This window comes from Melozone crissalis, unplaced genomic scaffold (assembly GCF_028551555.1).
Source record: "Melozone crissalis strain CALT ecotype California unplaced genomic scaffold, PUWL_Pcris_2 ptg000006l_1, whole genome shotgun sequence".
Taxonomy (NCBI): domain Eukaryota; kingdom Metazoa; phylum Chordata; class Aves; order Passeriformes; family Passerellidae; genus Melozone; species Melozone crissalis.
The window spans coordinates 26420423-26436346 of record NW_026535784.1 but is presented as its reverse complement, the minus strand read 5'-3'; the positions used below and the strand labels follow the sequence as shown (position 1 = coordinate 26436346).

Genomic DNA, 15924 nt, shown 5'->3' with positions numbered 1-15924 from the left:
GACAATTTGGAAGGCCCCATATTCTGACTTAAAAGTGGATGATGTGAATATGTATTTCAGTTTGATCTATTTAATAGATTTAAACATCCTCAAGTAGCAAAGCCACTGTAGGGGAAAAAAAAAGAAGAGGAAAGAAAATTAGGTGTGAGAAATCACTTTTCAGAAATCATTTTGGTGGATTGGCATATGCTTCTGGGGATATGCTTCTAGCTCAGCTCAAGTCAAGATAGTTAGGAGTGATTTAGAAAACAGTGTGGAAGCTTTGTCAGAAATTACTGCAGATGTGCAAAAATGCATAGAATAAAACAATTTGCACAGGTAGCATAGCTTTGATTGCTTGGTAAGTTTGAGCTCATTTCAACTATTTATATTTTAATGTTGTTTGGTGCAAATTGAATTATCTGCAACTGTGTATTGATAAGCAGAGTTTGAAATTCAGCTTTTGTTACTAATTGCTTTGGGTTGTCTTTGGGAGAGGTGCACAGGACCCTTCTGGGATTTAAAATTCCTCCATGGCAGTGCATGTCCTGTCAAAATTTCCCCAGATTAGGAAAATTATTTTGGAGGAAGTTAGTAAAAGACATTTTGCTCCTTTGAAGATGGAGGCTGTGCTCCATCTTCAAAGTTGCTGTTGGTAAAGTGTATGCAGCTTGTGGGGTGGAAATCCCAAAGTAGAATCTTTCTTGTCTTTCTGATAAGGAGTGATTTTTGTTTGTTTTTAATAATATTTTTTTAGAGAAATACCCAAAGTGCAAAGTTGTTACTCTTTAAAAAAAATATTATTCAAAGGATGCTTTTTTCCTCCTTGCATTGTGGTGAAATAGTCTCTTAGTAGCAGAAATCTACTTCTTTTCTATTTATTGAAGCTTGCTGGAGGGTGTGTGAATACATGCAAGCCTTTCCTTTCGTGCCTTTCTGGTTTTATTTGGTTTATGCAGTGATACCTGAATGTGAACATCATCTTTCCTGATGCTCAGAAATGGGGAGAATCACTCTTAATTCTGTCTTGGTATTTTGGTGATTATGGAATCAGACAAGAATATATTCAAAAGAGAAGTCTTTATAACTTAAAATATTGTTTTGATAGTGCTTAATATGACAAAAGCAGAGCAGTTTAGGTCTGAAAATCTCTATAATCTCAAAACACATTAAGGTTTGGAGAAAACCAGTGATCCACCGAACCTTCTCCAGCTGAGCTGAAAATGCTTCTCCTGAATTCTGCTAGCTTATCTTTCATAATTTGGAAGAGAGAAATGTTAGCCCCCAGTTCCATGCTGTCCTTCCTGCCCTGTAGCACATCAGCCCCATTGTGTGCTGCTCTGCTTTTCAGCAGCCTCTTGTTTATGTGTGAAGGACGTCACTGGCCCTTTCACAGTGCCCAGTTCTGTTTATCCATGGAGCAGAAACAGCCTGGCAGCGCCAGCTTTGGGACTGCCCTGAGAGATGCTTGGCTGGAGTGGCTCCTTTTGGGTATGAAGAGCTGAGGTACATGTTTTTGAAGGATCTCTGTTAAGACAGGGAATAATCACTGGAAATGGTAGGCTCATTAATCTCTCCTGGGGGCCTGCTGCAGTCACAGGATGATAAGATTTCAGGTGAAGTAGACACGCATGCTTTGAAAACCCTCCAAGAATGCCTTGTTCCCATCAAGAAGGGTACTTTTGTTTTAAGAAGACTGAATGATCATTGCATTGTACTGTTTGTGGGTTTTCAAGTATGCATTTTGAGCCCAAAGCATTTAAACTATTGAAAGAATTGATAACTTCTAAAAATCATCTTCGAGTCAAGTGCAGCAAGGATAAGGTTGGGGTTTAATCTTAAACTTTAATCTCGAGGTTTAATCTTAAACTTTAATGTTCTGTTCCTGGATTTGTAATAGCTGTAAGAAATGTTTTGATTTGGGGGAGAGCATTGTTCTGTCCTTAAGGTCTTTTCCTTTCCTTTTCTCTCATTAATACTGGTACTTCTGTTTAGGGAACTGAAACACTAAATTAAATGCTCTGTTGGCTTCCCTGTGGAGATAACATGCCAGGAAAACAGATGGCTTTTTTTTTTTTTTTTGGTAATTTTGCTTCAGTGAGTATCATCTCTTTAGTTCACTATTATATGGCAACTCAGATGCAAATGATAGTCATCCATTAAAATACTAAGAGTATTTATATCAGGAACCATCCATATCAACATAAAAACATAAAGGAAATCAAGTGAGATTAAAGATATGGGTGAAGATAATGGGAGAATATCTGGACTCAGTTATGTGTAGAACTTCAGGGAGCTCCATGTACCTTGAGTTGTCCTTCAGTATGCAAAAGACAACTTAGAGTTACATCCAATGCTTACATGTGGCTTTAAGTTGGAAAATAAAGGATAAAAACAGTTGTAAAAGGAGAAGTTGCCATAATGTATTGGAAACTTGCTTAAAATAGGGATTTTGAATAATTTCTGAGAGATTTCCTTTTTGCTGTGTTTGCAGTCACAAACCTATGTAGTTGTTTCTTAACAGCAACTCTTGTGCAAATCAAATGCTGTTTTTATCTACATGATTTTGCTAGCATTTAATAGTTTGAAAACATAGTAGAATAGATCTTTACTATGTATCCCTGAGCAGTCAGATAATCCAGAGCCAAGTAAAAGCCAAGTACTTTGCTACTGAGTAATAGCTCCAGCCCAAAAAAGCATGGATGTTATCATTGAGCAAGAGGAAAATAAAACCAGTGTATGAATGTAAATCAGTTGCATGCTGCAGATATTAAACATGAGTTTTGCACAATAAGGTTTTATATCTGCTTTATCTGCTGCTCTTTTTTTTAAACTCTGGTAATTAGCTGAAGGGGATGGAATGTAGAATGCACAACCATTACACTGGCTATTACTAAGTCTTATTCAGCTGACTGTCATCTTCACATTACTTTCTAACAGTACTGTGCAGTGTTGGTGTGGCATTATAAGATTTTTTTCTTAGTCATCTGACTATTTTGAGTGAACTTTGGTCAGTTGTCTGGAGGGGATATTGTATGATAGGCTGTTCACATCAGGCACAAGAGGTTTGGGTTTGCAAATAAGATGTGTGGGAATGTGTCGTGCTGGGCTGGGGGGAAGAGAGCCCAGTCCCTCGTGACTCCAGGCAGTCAATGCTGTGTTCAGTGAGGTATATTGGCCATCAGCTCCACGTGTTATCATTTGCCATGGCTGTAGGTAATTTCCTTAATGCCATCTGATAAATGTACATCCTGTATAGAGGTCTTGGGCTGTGTCCTCCAACAAACTATAGAAGGAGCTGGAGGGGTTGGGTTTTGTTATGCATTTGAATAAGGATTTTTTTCCTCAACTTTTTTTGTGTAAACCCTTGAGTTATCATTGCAGAATGTTTCAAAGTCATCATTCTGTTTCAAATGCAAACTTGCCAGTATCTGTACTGATGAGCATAGCTGATTCATGGATGACAGATGCTTTGATCAGACAGGTCACAGAAGCAGTGCTACAATATTTTCCTGTTGTAAAATACTGCCTCTGATTTGCTTTTCACAGAAGCAATGGTACAAGGATGTTTTCCTGTTGTAAAATACAGTCTCTGATTTGCTTTTCACAGAAGCAATGGTACAAGGAAGTTTTCCTGTTGTAAAATACAGTCTCTGATTTGCTTTATTCTTAGATTCAAAAGGAAAAGAAACTGCAGCAATGAAAGCTGACCTCCTAAGGGCTCGCAATGTGAAGAGGTACATTAATCAGCTGACTGTGGCAAAGAAGCAATGTGAGAAGAGAATAAGGCTCCTGGGGGGGCCTGCTTATGATCAGCAGGAAGATGGCATTTCTGATGAAGGTGATGGTCCTCCAAGTCAGAAGGTACAAATGGCATTGTCTGAAGGTCCTTCTAAGTGTGTTACCACTGGATCGTGTTGCCTCACTGTCGTTAATCCCTCCCTTCCCCCAGGAGTTCAAGTACAATTTAATTGCTGCTTGGTTTATTTACCTTGGGAAAAGGTTACTGAAGTACCTGAAAAGACACATTAATTGCTCAGCTTGGAATATTGTGCAATGTGAAACTTCACAGAGGGCTGAGTGGCTTGTAAGCACGTGTGATTTTTCAGACATACCACCTGTAGGGAGTTAATAAGGACATGCAGCTTAGCAGCTTTTGTCAAAGTAGCAACTTGCTTTCAAATAAAAGACTGCCAACATATGTGCAATATGTCTTTGGCCCTCGTTATACTTACTTTAGGAAATATGTGTGGGTTTTGAAGATACTGAATTATTCAAAAGTAAACGCTTATGGAAGGCAATTGACAAAACTCTGAGCAGTTGTTGCAGAAAGTCTTTGGCAAAGCTGCTGTGACTGAATGCTGGTTTTCAATACCACTGTAGTCTGGAATTAGAAGTAACTATTGTGTTGGCCAGCATCTACAAAAATAAAATAACTACTTAGTCTTGCAAATCTTTAAAAATTTTAGTGATTTTTGTAATCTGCTCTGTTCCCTTTGGTCAAAGCATAGTAGCTGATGTATTCAAATGTGAAAAGATTTTGTTTTTCATGTAGGTAGGAAATAGCTTATCTTTTTCTGAGGGATCTTTATTTTCATTATGGCCTTATAATACTTGTAACTTAGTAGCATATTAGAAGAAGTAGAATAATGGAGAAATAGTTCCTACTTTTTGTATTTTGTTTTTTCTTGAGAAAGGTCTGAAACACAATGATTCCTTCTCTCCCCACTTGTCCTTAAAGCATGATTTCAGATGGTGTGTCATAGATTGTGCCAAGACAGTCCTATTCTCTTTCCTGAAGTTGAATGCAGCAAGTTGTGCCAAGAAGAAAAAGAGAGCTGGGAGCATGTGGCAGCACTGCATGAGCCAATGATGCCACTTTTGATGCCTGCTGAGATGTTACCAACTTTTCTGGATAGATACATGGGACATAAGATTGTTCAAGACTGGAGTCCAGCAGTGAAGGTGCACTTGATAGGGGCAGGGATTGGTCAGGAATATAATAAAATATAATATTGTAATTAAAATTAAAGGAATTCCTGAAGTTCATGTTGCATGTTTCATGAACCAATAGGGTTTTTTAGTGGGAGTTGCTGGCCTGGGGTTATAGCCTGCAAATATACCAATGAGCAGCTCAATATTGAGTTAATGGTACTATTAATAGAAATAATGACATCTTGCAGAAGCATTTGTTGTGGTGATGGTGTTAACAGTGGGATCTGAGGCAGTTTTGCTTCTAAGCTTTTGGTGTTTCTGTGATGAAGCCCTTGAACTCCTCTAGTGTCATGTCAGTATAGAAAATAAGAAAAGTGCTTCCCCCTTCTCTTATCCCTGATTCTCCATTGCCAGGAAAGAAGCTGTGGGAGGCTGTTTGAGAGGTGAAGGCCATGCTGTCCCCTTTTGAGAACAAAAAAATGCTTAGCTGAGGAATCACTCTTTCTTCACTGTTGCTCCTTCTTATCCTCTCCTAGCACTGTGGTAGCTGCAGTCTGGGTACTTATTTCAGGGCAGCTGGTGTTATTTTGGATGTCGGCCCCTCCTATTTGGACAGTATTGACTGAACACTCAGGCTCTTTTCTAAGCAAAAGGGAAAGGCATTGTTTGGGATTTAGTAGGTAAGATACATTAATAGGTTGCAGCTTGTAGCCCTTAGATATTAGAGTATGGTTGTACTAACATTTCTGTTAAGGTAGCATCTGAATTGCAGAACTAGCTTTTGCAGAGGAAACTGCATGTTGGCCTTCCTTTCTTCAACTTGCATGAAATTGGTCAGAAATGGATATTTACTGATGGTGTTTTGAATTAATATTTTATATAAGTGTAGTGTAGAATCTGGAATGCATTATTAACTTTGGGGAATTTTTGGTACTAGTTGAACAAAGAGTTGACTAGTGAATTAAACTTGTATTTTGATTTCACTTATGCATCCTAAAGAAAGCTCCAAATAATCCATCTCCATATATAAGCCCATAATCAGAACATGCATAAAAGACTTTTTACCAGCAATGCCATTACTCCCCTACTACTGCAGTCAAGAAAAAGCTGTCAGTGTTCTGTTTGATTATGTAGTCTTGTGATTTTTAGTAATTTGATTTTGTACATGTTTCACTTACCTAATTTTCCTGAATCCAGGTTCTCTAGGGAAATCCTAAATATGTGAATTCTAATAAATGCTTATAAGCAAACAAACCACAGCTATTCTCTGAATCTGAGTTCTGTCATTACCTCTGATCCTGATTTAAACTCTGCCCTTGGTGTTAGATTTGTTTTTGGAGAAAACACAGTTTGACTAAGTGTAATATATAAAGCATGTCTTTATAGTCAGTGCTGTTTTAGTCCTTTTTCCTATGAACTATGCCTGCACAGTACTGCAGTAATTAGTTGAATTTTTTGTCTGTTTATCCAGTGAATGGGGTTTTTTCCCCTCTGTTGTGCTGAGCATAACAGCCACCCCACCTTGTCTGTGAGATTTGGCATATGTAGTCACAGCATCTTAGTGGAGCTGTTTTGTGGATCATGGGTTCTGGGAGGGGATCTGGGGATCTGACCCTGAGCTAGCTGTGAAATAGCAAGGAAACCATCTGAGTGTATTTTGAGGGGGAATGAGCTCATGTTCACAATCCAGCTGAAGAAAACTAAGATGAAACTGCTGCAGAACATCTTCCACTGCATCTGTGGATAGATGTTGATTTAACTGGTGACTTAGCAGATTTTCACAGTGATTTCTGAGCTTCAGATTGTAAGATCATATTATGTCAGGATACATCATGGTACAGAATTTGGGGAATGTTAAGAAACCAAGCTTCAATTGTTGTCACCCGTTTGCCTGGTAATGGGTTTTCTTATGACAGAAGTATGTTTGTGAACATGTGAGTCTCAAGGCAGGGGCTTTTACATTAGTGTATGTGCAGTAAAGTAGTCAGGTACCTTATGTGGTTATTATATCCTTTCTGATACTTACATAATCATTGCATTTAGTTCACATTGCTGTGACAGAGAGACTTCTGATGACTTGTTTCTTTTTAAAGCATAACGAGATAAATATAGGCTTTAATTTTGGTCAGTATATGGAAAAAACATTAGTTAAGGGTTTTTTAACATACAGCTTGGAAAAAGATATTTATGGATTTTACATTTCACTTATTCCTGGCTTCTACCAATAAAAAAAAGGAAAAAATCCAAAGCAGCAACCAGTTCTCCAGTCTGACTGTATGCTGTTATCCCAGCAGAAAATTTCCTTTAGTGACCCAAATGCTGTTCATCCCAACCATCTGCAGTGCTGTTACCAGCTTTATTTGGGCTATTCATTATAGGTCAATGTGGTTGTAGTGAATGGGAATCTGGTGTGTTGCAAAGAAATACAGTACAGTGCATCTAATCTGTGCCTAGTGCCTGTGCAGTCCTAGCTTACCTAGTAGTTCTCTGTTCCTGTCCAGAGGGAAGTTGTGACTGTCTTTAGGGATTTAACAAGACAAGTCTCTGCTCTGTAGGGCCAGGGACAAGTCTCCTCTGTGGGCACATGCTAGGGATGCTGGTTAAAGCATCCCACTTGAGAAAAAGAAATAGAAAAACCTAACCCTTTCCTAGTCTTAGGCAGAGCCTGTGACCAGCTGTGATATATAAGTTACATTCCTGAAGCAGGGAATTGATGTGGCAACACTAAAGCTTCTGGTTTTTCCAAACCCAGAAGCTGCTCTTGAGTTAACAGGATTTGAAGGGTTGCTGTGGAGGCTGATAATTCTGAGATTATATCTGCTAACTGGATATTTGAGTGTGTACAAATGCCCTAATGCCTGCCTATGTGCCAGCATAGCTTAGAGTTTTGTGCTCTAATCCATGGTGATACTGAATCATAAAATGATCTTTTGCTGAGGATTACAAATTACTGCAGAACTTCTTTAAATCATGAAAGGAAGTAAGATCCACAGAACAGTTGGGTGCCAAAAGGACTGTTGTGGTTTCTCCCCCAGCAGCAGCCAAGACCCATGCAGCCACTCGCTCACTCCCCCACCAGCAGGATTGAGGAGAAGGGTAAAACCCAGAAAACTCATGGGCTGAGATAAAGACAGTTTAACAGGGAAAGCAAAAGCCACACACACAAACAAAGCGAAACAAAGAATGAATTCACTGCTGCCCATGGGCAGGCAGGTGTTCAGCCATCCCCAGGAGAGCAGGGCCCCATCACATGTAACAGTGACTCGGGAGGACAAAGCCATCACTCCAAACATCCCCCCTGTACATACTGAGCAATTGGGGTCACCTGTCCTGGCTGTGTCTGCTCCCAGTCCCCCATACAGCCCCAGTCTGCTCTGCAGTGTGGCAGTACCCAAAGCAGAAAAGGCCTTGGCTCTGTGGAAGCCCTGCTTAGCATCAAAAAAGCATCTCTATGTTATCAGCCTTGTGTTTAGCACAAATCTAAAACATAGCCCCTGCCAGTCTCTTAAGAATGTTTAACTTTACCCCACCCAAAACCAGCAGATATGCATTTATGAAGTTTTCACCTCAAAACTGAAACCCACTTGTGTCTGCCGTTGTTGGCGTTGCAGCTGTAACATAACACTTTTAGTACAGAACTGGTAACATTTAATAATTCCAGAATACTCCAGACCTAAAGAAAAATCAAGAAGACATTTGAGAGGTCTCATTTCTGCAAGGGAGTAAGCTTTTCTGCCATTACTTTGTTTCAGCTTGCAAGGCTATCTATTAGGAGATTTGTGTAACCCTGTTGCTAGGCACCACTGCTTTGGTTACCGTGGGGCACTGGTGCAATGGGTCCTTTGTTAGGTGGGAGAGGTGTTTGCACTTGCCTTGCTCTCTGCTGCAGCACTTAGCCCCAGTTATTTCTGAGAGGGATTTGTTTGTTTGTTTGCTGGTTACCCTCCTTGCTGGCAGCCAGAGTGGGATAGCTTGGGTCATGGAAGCATGGAGACCAGGGTGACCTCTCACTCAAGAAGTGACAACACATGCCCCATGTTGTGGTTTATTAACTCTGCTATTCACAGAGCTGACAGTCCCTGAGAGGGGGAAAACATCTATTTGAGGGGCTGGAAGACCCTCTTACACTTGTATTTTAAATCATTGTCCCTGGTAGAAGGATTGAATAGAAAATATGATGATGCACAGTAATGAGGCTAAATCACAGACTGGCCTTTAAATTGCCATGTCTGTGTTGTTCTGTTTGACAGCCTAATCACCATTTCTGTATTAAGCTGAGCTTGAACAAGGTACTCTCTGCTTTTCAGTGAGGTTTATAGAGTGAGCTTTTAACAGCAGATATTCATATATCTGAATAGTTTTAAACCCAAGAATAAAGTCATGTCCAGAAGATATTGGGATGATAAAGAGAAGAATGGCACATGACTTTCACAGGGGAAATTTAAACATGTAAATGAGCATTTCATATGAGACAAATATAATTTGGTTAAACACTGCCCAAAATTTGGGGGAGCTGTTTCAGACAAAACATAGGGGACTGCAGTTGTTTAAGAACCATATTTAGCTTGCTTTTTAAAGGCACTGATTTTATGCCAATAATTGTGTATGTGGTTTCCTCATGTGTAGCTTGAGACAAAGAAACTGTTTTTCCTACCTATAACTTGGTTGCAGAGTTTCACAGGTGCTAGATTTAGGAAAAGGAGCAATGTTCCCAGAGAGGGAGGCATCCTGATGCTGACTAGAATTGTATCATTATTGTTAGGTACAAGAAAACCCATGTTAGAGAAATTATTAATGCCTCAATCTCAGAGTTCACATCTTGCTCCATACCAAATAAACTTTGCTATTAAATGCAAAGTCATACTTTGTCGTTATGTTACGTTGGGGCATACAAAGTCGTTAGCCCCAGTACTTGAGTACCTTCTTTCTTTTCAAAGGAAAAAGTGTGAGTTGATTGGTGCCTGTGAGAAACAAAGAAATTCAGACTACTCTGGGTAGTGTCTTTGGGTTCCTGGTGATAAAAGTAATGGCACTAAATAAGTGATATGAAAACTGGTTCAGCTGCAAGACTGGAGTGTTGGAGGGAAAAGGTTGCTTGGTTTTGATGAGAAAACATCAAAAAATGGTCCTATTTTTGGAAAATAGGAAAAACTTGGTCCTGTTTTTCAGAGAGAGACAAGGTTATTCATTTTGTTCAGTATGGGAAGCTTTGTTCATTTTATCAGAGAAGCGTTTTGTTTTCAGGTGTTTGTCTCAAAGAAAAGGCCTGGATTCACAAAAATAGTAGAGGATAAGGAAGTGGTAATTGCTTTTAATTACAACTTCTCAATGGCTGCAGCATCTGCATGGGTACAGGAAGCCTGTGTTTCATTTCCTTTGCTGCTTGATGCAAACCCTCCTCATTCAGGAAAAGTCCTGAGCACTATATCACAGAACATACTCCTTCCTGACTGTGTTTCTGATAGATGCTTTTCAATAACAGTGGGAACTGGGCACCAAATGCCCTGGCAGACAAGGTATTACATCTTTCTCTGTGTCTCTGGGAATAATTGAGATACATCTCAAAGCTCTGTGGGCTGTGGTATGGAAACTGCTGGTGTTTGAAACAAGAACAGATTATTTAGCTTTCAGGCTCCTCTGCTTTGCAAGAACATTGGAAGTTAAATTTTTGACAATAGCATTTCATGAGTGACTTGAAATGCCATCTTAGTCCTTTGAAATGTATCCTGATTAGAAAGATGTGGAGGTATTTACTATCTGATAGAAGCAAAGATGAATTGATCTTCCAAGTACTTAAAACTCTCTTTTTTTTAATGAAGCAAAACTATTACTGTAGGAGGTCTGTGTAGTTGAATCTAGGACATGTTTGTGGGATGCATGATGAAAAGATTTTCCCTATAAGGAAAGGAGTTAGAATTAGGCATTTTTCCAGTTTTTATTCTTAGTTTTCCCTTCTTCAGATTCTTCAGTTTGAGGAGATTTTGGCCAATCCTTCATACCGAGAGCACTTCCGGATCTACATGGAGAGGATGGACAAGATGGCTTTGATTGGCTTCTGGGAGTCTGTGGAGAATCTCAAGAGTGCTAACAAGGTGGAAGAAGTTGCAAGCCTATATGGCTTTGTACATTGATGGCACTGTTTGTTGTGGTCTTGATGATAGGAAATGTCTTCATGTTTTTGAAGTATCAGTACCATAGGATGGGTTCTAAGCAATTTGGGGATTTTTTTAGCTGCTTCATGTCCATATTTGAGGTTAATATTACAATTAAGAATTGTGGACTGTTGTGATAATTTATTGCTGGTTGGTGTAACAACATCTGTTAAAAGGAATACTTGATATGCAAAAGGAGTAGCCCCCTCCACCAGAGAAAAAGCATGCAGTAAAACATGCAGGCTTATTTGTATTAATTCACATGAAATCTAGAAGAACGTTCCACTTGGATACTCTGTACATAAGTGTCTTATCTTGCCAATTACAAACAGCCCATTCCATCCAAAATAATGAAATCGTGTGTATATACACACAAATCTCTTCGGAAGAGAGATGTTGCTTTAAAAGATCTCTCCCTAATCTGTAGCAGCTAAATTTCTCCAGGAATGCCACACTACTGATAGAGAGAAGAAACAATGCTATATCATAATTTTGGCTAAAATAAAGTAGGTGTTAGAACCCTGAAACAAAGATAGGGAATATCACTTTAAGTTGCAACAAGCAATGGTGCAGAGGAAGAATTTGTAGAATACAAATTTGCTGTTTGTCACCAGTGTGGTGGATTTCTGGGGAAGCAATTAAACCTTCAGGATTGACTCTAGCATGAAATACAGATTTGATTATTGACTATCAGTTAACTTTTTGTTCACTGTAATTTTATTGCTCTTACTCCAATCAATTGGAAAACATAAAGCATCCTGTTAAGAGAGAGATAAATTGTAGAGTATGAGTAGTGAACCATTAATACAGACTGAAAAAATGACTACCAACCAACTCAAGCTAGAGAGTGTTGATAAAAATGGTTGTCAGGTACTGTGAAGAGAGTTCTGTAAATCAGTGTTGACTTGCAAACTGCTCATGATTGGAAAAGGTACTATAAATCATTTAATGACTGCTCAGTTGTGATTTTTTGTCCTCCTGTTCAAAACAACATGCATGTACATATGGACATGGATATATCTGCCACTACAGGGCAGCTTACACAGAGGTAGTGTCCTGCAGCCATGTGGCTGTGGTGTTGTCAGATGAGGCAGGTAAGAACACTGTGCCATTCTGAGGGAGTGGATAAACCCTTTTTAATTCTTTTAAGTCCAGTTTAGGGAGATGATAATTTAGGGAGCTGATCATGGGCTCTGCTGCATTACTTTCTCTCTTTCTTGTTCATTAATGCAAAGTTCAACCCTGTGCACTTTACTGTGCTCAGTAAAAATACCCAGCCTCCTGTCCTGGTAAATGTCTCTTCAATTGTGCTTTTTTTCCTCTTGCATTTTTTTCCCTTTTCCTCTGCAAATGAATTATAATGATGTGTAAAGTGAATTGATTCTATTCAGCAGAAGACAGGAGAGCTGATCCAGCTGAGCTTTCCCATCTGAATTTAAAATGGTGACCACACTGTTGCTCTAGCACTTTTCTTCCTTTTAATGCCAGCTTTTGGAACATGGATTTAAAAGAGTGGGTGTGGAACCTCTGGCAATTGTAGGGCACAGCTGTTCCTTCACTTACCAAGCATCCATACTTAACTTGTAAAATGGATTGCTCAGCAGAGGTGCACAGGCAGGCAGCATGCTTGGGCTCAGTAAGAGGTTTACAGATGTCTTCTCATACATTTGGATGGGAAATTAGCTTGATTATGCTTCAAATTGTGCACCTGGGTCCTGAGTCATCTTGATATTTTCAGTATCTTTTCATTATTCTTTTCTCCCTCCCTCTCCCTTGCTTCCTAGGCTGAAATACCTCAACTGGTGAGTGAAATTTACCAGAATTTTTTTGTGGAAAGCAGAGAAATACCTGTGGAAAAATCCCTTTATAAGGAAATACAGCAAAGTCTTGTGGGAAATAAAGGCATTGAAGTATTCTACAGAATTCAGGCAGATGTTTATGAAACTCTAAAGGACAGATACTACCCCTCATTCATTGTCAGTGATTTATATGAGAGATCAGTCAAGCAGGAGGAAGAAAGAAGTTCTGCTCAGCTAACTCCTGAGGACAAAGATGAAGTGGTGAGTCACACAGACAATTTCTTTCACTGTTATTTAAAGTGATCTGAGAGACTGTCCTGAGAAAAGAATGTAGTAGCATCTTCTGTCCTTCAACTTTTGACTACCCTTCTTTATTTTACTCATTTATTTATAAATATCATCACTCTGTAGTTTCATCTGGTAAAACTTTTTGTTTACATGCTCTTTCCAATAAAATGGTACAAAATGACAGACTACTTAAATTTTAATTTAGTTGGAGTAGATAGTTCAGATTCCTAAGCCTTCTGTATTTCACATCTTTCATTATGCTCCTTAGAAACAGAGAATGCAAAACACAGTTTGTATAAGCTCAGCTGCTCTGCTTTTGAGTGAAAAAATTCTCACTGAAACATTAGTAGGTTTCTGCCCAGACACTGTCCCTGTCTCCCATGCATTTCCTAGGTACTAAATAGGTATTAAAATTGCACAAAAGAGAAGAAAAAGTAATGTAAAATATAACCTTAGTGGTTTTTATTAATTAATTGAATAAATTAATAGACCATGTTGGAAGATAAATCTGGCACAAGAACTCTAAGTACTGAAACAGAGCATTCTAAATGCCATAAGCAATAAGCCAATGGCAACTCTTCTTGGGTTAGGTTTTTTCCTTGGGCTGTCTCAGTCAGTCATGTCAGGGGAACTTGTGTGTTGTGTTTATCCAAGAACAGTTTGACAAGAGCATGTCTCAGACTATTGAGTGCCTCTTTCAGTCAGGCTGCTGCTTCAGATCAGCATGCATGCCTTCATTTTACAGCAAACTTGCTTAGAACTCAATGAAATGTAACAGTTTGTCCCAAACCAGGTCTAAAATAAGTCCAAAAGTGCTGATCTACATTCTGATATTTAGAAATAATTTTCCCAGAACCTGAGGCTTTTGTATTTACTCCTTAATGACTTTAATTTCTGTAGGTGAGGTGTTCTAGTCTTTGTAGTTTGTGAATCAGCAAATCTGCAGAGATGAATAGTTGTAAGTAGATTACTTGCCATATGAGCTTTTAGAGCTTGATGAATCTTTTCAATGTTTGTTTTCCCCTGTATTCTTTTCCTTGATAAAACATTCAAAGTGCGTTTTCTAGTTTTCTCACTGCTAACTCAGCTCTGTGTTGAGAGTGGCAGGTACTTCAAAGGCTTTGTGTTCTTGTGCTTGCAGTCACTGAGGCTTTGCACAATGGCTGTGGACAGTTTTGTTCAGAACTTCTTGAAGCATTAAGTGCTGTGCTTTCTAATTTATTCAAATTCTAACACAGATAATGATTTCTCTGAGGAAACTGACACAGTACTTTAGGGCTAGCTGTACTGATAACATCTACTTTAGCTGCCAAAAAGTTAGATTTTTGACATCAGCGTCATCTGCCCTTCCTTTGAGTCCTTGGATATGTGTGGACCAGATATGAAGTCTGTGTAAGCTGTGAAGCCTTAAAGACTAATATATTGCCAAGTCTGCTTATAACATTCAAAGCAGTTAAAAAAAAAAATCTAACTAATTAAGTATGAAGTTGTATATACTGCTTGAGTATCTCTTGAATAGAGCAGTTCTTATGGTGCTGTGCCATGCTTCAGGGTTTTTGAGGTGAAAGCAAATTATAAGAGTTTTTCTGAAACTTGCCATGTTCTTTCAAATTTTGGTGAAAATGCAGTACTGGCTAATAAGTTTGTGGGGTTTTTCCTCCCCATATAGCAGAAATGACAGCTGAGATATTGGATGTTTCTGAAGGGATACATATTGTTAGAAAGTACAGATTATTTTTGTTTAGTTTGGGTTTTGGGTCTATGTCCTCACTTCCTGGGGCACTGTGGGCATCACCTCTGTTCATTTTCTATAAATTTCACTGCTGTAGCTGAGTAGATAAAAGCCATCTCATGCACTGCTGTAGCTGAATAGATAAAAGCCATCTCATGCACTCAAGGAGATGAGGACAAAAGGATGAGCCTTGATTAAATGTGAGAACATCAAGTCACAAGACAGGAGTCTGGGAAGGGCCAGACTGCTGGTTCTGCTGCTCTTTCTTCTTCCCAGCCTGGTACCGCTTTCTGTTTCTGGGACAAACCTCCACAAACCTCCAAGTATTTCTGCTTGGGCAAATGTCACAGGTAGAGATACAGAAGCAGGCAGTGCTGGCATCCAGGACTTTGAGGAGAGGATCTGGTGATGGCATTGGTGCTGCATGTGTCAGATCACTAAAATAAGGCTGACAGCTGTGTTCTACGTCACTCACAGAAATATGGAAGCCATTATCAGCTTACCAATGAGGGGAAGACAGTGCAATCCATTGTGATCTCAGCTTTGAGTGAGCTGGTTGGTTGTTAAATTTGATATTTTGAATACAGGTTATTTGATCTTGTGATTCTGGCTTTTTTTAATGTGATAAACCTACTGATTTAGCAGTGGTTTTTTGGCTTTAAGTGTCTGAAAAGTTAATGACAGAAATCATGTAACCTGCTTCTGGGAGCACAGTCTCACTGATTTGTAATTTAATTTCAATTCTTTGATTGCTAGCATTGAACTTCCTATGAAAAGTCTTCTAATTCTTCTGTGTTGAAAACAGCATTTTTGATTCATTCTTTACCTCTGTGCTTCCCCACAAGTATAAGGTTTGGGGTTTTTTTATGGTTCTTTACATTAGCATTTTAAATAACACCCAATATTGTTAGTTATTATTATTTGTGTTATTGTAGCGCCAGAAGACAACATTCTGAGCTGAGGCCTGTGCTCATGCTTGGAGACAAGTTTCTGACCCTAGGAGTTCATAGTCCATGCAGAATAGAGAGAAGAAAGGACA

General features: G+C 39.0%; 1 protein-coding gene across 1 annotated transcript in view; it reads left to right on the top strand.

Moving 5' to 3' along the window:
• Positions 1–15924, top strand: part of SNX25 (sorting nexin 25) — an 81628-nt gene that overhangs the window by 45649 nt on the left and 20055 nt on the right. Inside the window, exons 7-9 of the mRNA XM_054291042.1 lie at positions 3653–3843; positions 10875–11006; positions 12851–13126. Of these exons, the coding sequence (XP_054147017.1) occupies positions 3653–3843; positions 10875–11006; positions 12851–13126 (599 nt within the window). The remainder of the gene's footprint in view (positions 1–3652; positions 3844–10874; positions 11007–12850; positions 13127–15924) is intronic.